This window comes from Podarcis erhardii (genome assembly GCF_964252035.2).
Source record: "Podarcis erhardii genome assembly, chromosome: 1".
Taxonomy (NCBI): domain Eukaryota; kingdom Metazoa; phylum Chordata; class Lepidosauria; order Squamata; family Lacertidae; genus Podarcis; species Podarcis erhardii.
In genome coordinates this window covers 98,960,467-98,966,691 of record NC_138497.1, presented here as the reverse complement: position 1 = coordinate 98,966,691, position 6,225 = coordinate 98,960,467, and the positions used below count along the sequence as shown (strand labels likewise).

General features: G+C 44.4%; 1 protein-coding gene across 1 annotated transcript; it reads left to right on the top strand.

The window, feature by feature from the left end:
* The first annotated feature begins 218 nt into the window (after positions 1 to 218).
* CXCR4 (C-X-C motif chemokine receptor 4) lies at positions 219 to 5,565 on the top strand. The gene is made up of 2 exons (XM_081869386.1): positions 219 to 433; positions 3,873 to 5,565. Exons 1-2 carry the CDS (start codon positions 416 to 418, stop codon positions 4,944 to 4,946), a joined length of 1,092 nt encoding a protein of 363 aa, XP_081725512.1. The 5' UTR covers positions 219 to 415; the 3' UTR covers positions 4,947 to 5,565.
* Positions 5,566 to 6,225: the final 660 nt, after the last annotated feature.

Below are 6,225 nucleotides of genomic sequence, written 5' to 3'. Positions count from 1 at the left end.
CCTCTTAAGCGGAGCCGTAGACTCAGTGGGCAAACGTAAGTGAAAGGATTTGCATCCCTTGCAAATCCATTAGGGACTTCCCTCCCCCCAGGCGTGTAGTCCGCGGCGACGACCTCATGCAAGGAAAGCTCGGCGGTGTCCCTCGGCGCATGCTCAGGCACCACGCGGGGTACCTCCTTTGCACGCTCTGCCGATCGCTCGCTTGCTCGCCCTCCTACTCTTACCCGCGATCCCCACCCTACCCCTCCCTTACGGACTTGGGAGGAGGCGCCTGCTGCCTTGCGGGCTGGCTCCGAGGGGAGGGCGCCTTTATAAGGAGCGCGGGTGGCGCCGGCGCGAGAACTTTAGTTTGTTTGTGTTTGGTTCGGCAGCTGCAAGTGGCGAGGCGAGGCTGTGCCGAGAGAGCACGGGAGCCATGGATCGGAGCGCGGGTGTAAGTGTGGCGCGACGACGGAGGGGTGGAATGACTGAATGAATGAGAAAGAGTGTTCGGACTGGAGGGCTGTGGAGATGCCGCTTTCCAGTGGCGCGCGTTGCCTAACTGAGCGGGATCTCGCGGGAAATAAGGGAGAGCCCAAGCACAGCCATGCGGCCGTTTCGGTGGTAATAATCACAATAGTAGTCGTGTTGGACGTGGGTGACGCCTCCGCTTCTCCAAGAGGCGAAGAGATGGGAGCGCGCTCATTCCTCTTTGCAAGCAAATCTGCTTCTGAGCTTCTAAGGCTCCTAGGGACTCTTACAATAAAGCAGATTCTCGCCCTTTGGCAGTAGATCGGGACTGCACCTTGCAATAACAGCCGGCGCAGTAGCCTTGCAAGAGACTGTAGAAAAGTCGCCCCCGGACTTTGCCCTCTTTTTTAAGGCTGGGGGTCGAGGCGGCCGTGGAGCGCGTGCTCGTGCACCCTTCCGTGCGTCCTTTTTTCAGTTTCCCTTAGGGAGAAATTCCATGGACAGGAACGCGACTTGCTTGCACGTAAATGTGCGCGAGTTGGGGTTGGCGGTTTAAGATCTTCCCCACAACGCAATAATAAGAAGTAGAATCGTAGATGGACCTCTGGCGGGGTGCGCGCGTGGTTTGCAGCCCGAGGAACCTGTTGCGGGGGGAAGGGCATGAATCACTTAACTAAAACGGCAGCTTGCCCTTAAAAAAAAGTCATGTTTACATACTGCCCCCCAAAAAACCCAAACTTTTTTTTGGCATGCCTTCTGTCTCTGTTAGGCTTAAGCGAGGAAAAGTTAGGAGGTGGATCGAGCGCGTTTGAGCACTCTTGAAGCCGCCTTGCCTTTCCAGTTCTCTTCAGTCGTAAGCTTGCATTGCTACAAAACCAGAGGAATGGTGCAGAACTCGCTGAAGACAGTGGGAACTCATATTTAGAAATGGGCTATGTCTACTCAGAAGTGAGCCCTGCCTTAATTCAGTGGAGTTCACTCCCAGATTAGAGGGTTTAGGACTGCAGCCTTTCGTCATTATGAGCAGTAACGATTGCTTCTTAAGTTGACCTGTCCCAAGTTAAACACGCAGCGGGATCTGTATGATGGATCCGTTTAAGACTGGGGAGGTGGAGCCAAAGGGTGGCGGAGGTTAGCTAGAGGAATATTGTGATTTGTGTAAGTTTGCTTGGAGGGTGTATCACACCAGATGGCCAATGGCTGTTTAGAATCATCAAATTGTAGAGTTGGAAGGGACCCCAAGGGTCATCTAGTCCAACCCCCTGCAATGCAGGAATCTCAACTAAAGCATCCATGACAGAATAATACCAACTTTCATTAGCTAAATGGGTAACAGATTTGGTTCAAAAGGTTACTTAACATTCAGCAAAGGATTTCTAGACCTCAACAAAAATTCCTGAATAAGTTTTTGAGCCCTTGCATGCTTGGAGATGTTAAGATCTAAAGGGTCCTAGTTCATTTGCAGTTTGAACATCTGTGTTCTGCTTGGGGAAGAGATTTCTCTGTTGGAAAGCAATGTTGGCGCTTCTGGTTTGATCCAGGATGGCCTCCTTTTTAAAAGTTGTTAAAAATAAATAAATCTGTGGCCCAAATAAAAATAGATGTGCTTTGAATTGGCCTACAAAGTTGCTTGAGTTCTGTTGAAGAGTGAGAGCAAAGATTGTGCAAGAGATGCAGAGGGTGGAGGGAATCTCAAAGTCTTGGGTAGCAGCAGCTGCGCCCAGGTAGCCACTCCCTCCCTTGGCTGTTATTCATTCGCTGCTGCCTAAGTGTTCAAACGGCTGGTGGTTTCCTGAGATGCCCTTCTCATGTCACAAGCTTGTGCAAGAGACTGGGGAAAAAACCTCAATGCCTGAGAGGGCAGGGGCTGTACCTAGATGGCCACGCCCTCCCCTTGCTTTTTTTCCCCCTGTCTGCTTGGCTGGTGGTTTCCTAAGATGCCCTTTCTCTTGCTACTTCTCTCTTTTTTTCTTTCTTCTGTTGGCGGGCAAAATTGAAAAATGTCCTTTCCCTCCTACTGACACACAGTCCTATGCAACAGCCATGGGGGAACAGTAATCGCATGAGGACTTAGGCTTGTCCATTTTGCCCAACATCCTCATTATTTCTTCTCTGCCCCCTTCTCTCTCTCTCTGTTTTGCTCAACATCCAACCCAGTGAATTTCCATTAAGTCACAGGTTTCCCCACTTCATTGTAACTTGTTAGTAGGCCCTAATAAAGGTCCTTTGAGTTGGCCCTATGGATGTTCTTGGATTTTCCTCTTAATGGACCAGTAATCCATTATCCCTTTCCTAGACTCCTCCAGGTCATAATATGTGAAACTGTATAGCACAGTGCTCTGCATGGCTAATGAAAACTTTGTATAAAAACTTTGCTTCAGGTTCATAAACAAATTTTCTGACCAGCATTTTATTCCATAGAGGAAATACTGAAGATAGTCTGGATGTTTGCTTTTATATCCCAAGTTGAAGCTCTATTGGGTGGCTTTTGTAAATCCATTATAATGCCTACTTCTGTTTTAAAATTAGTTTCTTCTTGTCATTAAGATAAATAGGGAACTAATGTTCATTTTTTTACTGTACATCTGGGAATCACTTCAGTCATGATGACTTGACTTCATAGATAGCACTTCTATCTACAAAAACCCTGCAGACCACATGTGATCCCCACTGTGTACTATTTTGTTCATAGCCTACACATAGATGCAATGGAAAGCAGTGATTGACAGTATTGCAAGTATATCACATGTGCTCTGATCTAACTTGCCTGTAACAGTTGTCACCTGTTGCATTATGGGCACATGATTTGCAAGATTTTATCTAGTGATCCATGAAGGAAATTCCTTGTGTTTGAAGAACAGCGGGGAAAGAAATTGAAAAATTCCAAATTAGTCTGGAACTAATTTGCACAGCTAGTTTCCATTTCTTGTCTTGAAAGATTCATGTTTTCTTCCTAGTTTTTGGTTAGGTCACTGACCATTCTTGGAAACTAAAATATGTAGTCTATATGTTAAGAAAAATTGAAAGTTTACAAAAAGGAACTAGGCTGTTATTGTTTATAGTTGCAGAATTAGGAGCTTTAAAGGCAGAATGACAGAACCCTTGGGTACACTACCGTAGCAAAGCATAAACAATTAAAAGAGAACCTTCCCTGTCTGTTGCAACTAATAAAAGTATAATAAATGTTCTCAAAAGCACTGCTTCCATCACTCTAATTTCCCTAAAAGTCATAGAAGAAAAGACTGACAGTTAGTGGCTTAAGGTTACCTCGAGGTACTCTTGAGGATTTGAATCCTGGTTATCAAATCTAAGGTGCTATCTGCTATACAACATTGACGCTTGCTGCTAGTGAGTGTACACTAACTCTAAGCTCTCTCGCTGTCATCTAACTACTGTTTTTTTTTCTTTTAATTCTTCTACAGCTGTCTTCTGCGTACTTTTTTGACCTTTCTGACAATAGTACTGATGAGACCGGCTCTGGTGACGATGGCATCTACCAAGGAGAAGCATGTTTTGGACAGGAGAACGCTGATTTCAACCGGATCTTCTTGCCCACAATCTTCTCCATCATTTTCTTGACGGGAATCATTGGCAATGGCTTGGTTATTGTTGTCATGGGCTATCAGAAGAAGCTGAAGAGCATGACTGACAAGTATCGAGTACATCTCTCAGTGGCTGACCTCCTGTTTGTAATCACTTTGCCCTTCTGGTCTGTGGATGCCGTGATCGGCTGGTACTTCGGCAACTTCTTGTGCAAAGTAGTCCATTGCATTTATACGGTCAACCTCTATAGCAGTGTCCTGATCTTGGCCTTCATAAGCTTAGATCGATACTTGGCAATTGTGCATGCAACCAACAGCCAGAGACCCAGGAAGTTGCTGGCAGAAAGGATCGTCTACATTGGTGTCTGGCTACCAGCTCTGCTTCTGACTGTGCCTGATATCATCTTTGCTAGCACAAAGGTCACTGGTGAGCCGGGTGTAAAATACGTATGCCAGCGATTTTACCCTCATGAAACCTGGACAATTTCCTTCAGGTTTCAGCATATTATAGTAGGCCTCATCCTGCCTGGTCTTATAATCCTGACTTGCTACTGCATTATCATTTCCAAGTTGTCACAGTCAAAAGGCCAACAGAAGCGCAAAGCTTTGAAGACCACAGTCATCCTCATTGTTGCCTTCTTTGCCTGCTGGCTACCATACTACATTGGCATCAGCATAGACACCTTTGTCTTCCTTGGAGTCATCCAGAACGGCTGTTACTTTGAGGAGGTTGTGCACAAATGGATCGCCATTACTGAAGCCCTGGCATATTTCCATTGTTGCCTGAATCCCATCCTTTATGCTTTCCTGGGTGCCAAATTCAAGACATCTGCCCAAAATGCTTTGACCTCTGTTAGCAGAGGCTCAAGCCTTAAGATTCTCTCCAAAGGCAAGCGAGGGGGACATTCTTCTGTTTCGACAGAGTCGGAGTCTTCGAGTTTCCATTCCAGCTAACAATATATTTTATTTTCTCTCAATATTTGTAAAATTGGGACTCTCTCTCTATATATATTTGTTCTATGTGATTTTGGAGGTTGAACTCCTTCAAGATAATGTACAAGTTTATTCCCAGACGGAATGTTGTATTTGCTTTTAGTTTTCTGTGGGATTTAATGGACTTATTTATAAAATAAACTGTACATCTTGGTGAGTGTGTGTGTCTAGGAGGCAGGGCCTGAATATGTGGCTAGGAGATACAAGTTTTACTGCTTGTCTGTCTAGTTGTGCAGATGTTGAATAACAGTTGCGTTTGAGTTTTTTGTATATAAAAGAAGTATTTTCATTGTACTGGTTGAAAAAAGACATAATCTTTTATACGGCTATTTAGGCCTCTGGTCCAGATTGCATAAGCTGTTTTGGTTTACACTAGTTTTATTTCATTGCAGAAAGTGGGTGCAATCCACATCCTACAGAAGGCAAATATCAAAATGCATAAAATTGAATGCAGCTGGATTGCACCCAGTGACACTTACAACCAAAGTATCTTCTTGTCAAGTGCTCTTTTGATAGCAAATTGGTTTGTAAATCTTTTGCCATTGTAAAGTTGTAAATAAAAGTTTGTGATAAAATAAAACTACTTGGGATCTTGTTTTCATTTTGGAGCTCCTTATTTATTTCCCTTTGTCCTGCTTGGAATTTCAGTTAGTAATTATTATTTTTTTCTGCCCTTGAAAATTTTGGATGAATAGGGTATTTTAAATTCTAGACAACCTGGTGCCCTCCAGAAGTTAAACTACAGGTACATTCATCCCTGACCATACTGTCTGGGGCTGATGGAGGTTGTATTCTATTAACATCTGGAGGGTACAACATGGTTCTAGACAAAACTCTCATTCCTGAGTATTGCTGGGGATGGGGATACCTGTGATGCCATATTATATGTCCATTCCTTAATATTGAGTAAAACAGTCCAAACTTTGTTTTTCTGACTTGCACCAGAACATTTTGCTTGTCTACACAAGCCACTCTGCCCTGTACTATGAAATAGCCCCTAGTCTTTGAAATCAACTATTGTTCTTCCTTCCCAAGGTTAGATTCTGATTTGCGGTCTTGAGTTTGGGGGTCATTGACACCAAACCCAATTTCTCTGTGTGTGTTTTTTTCCTAGGATGCTGGTGATTTGTTTATTGTTTACACAGCCTTGCAGCAGCAGTAGTAAAAAAACCTACTTTCCCCTTGCCCTGTTTGCTCTCTCCCATCCATTGCCTCTTTCTGTTTATGTTGGGGGTGGTAA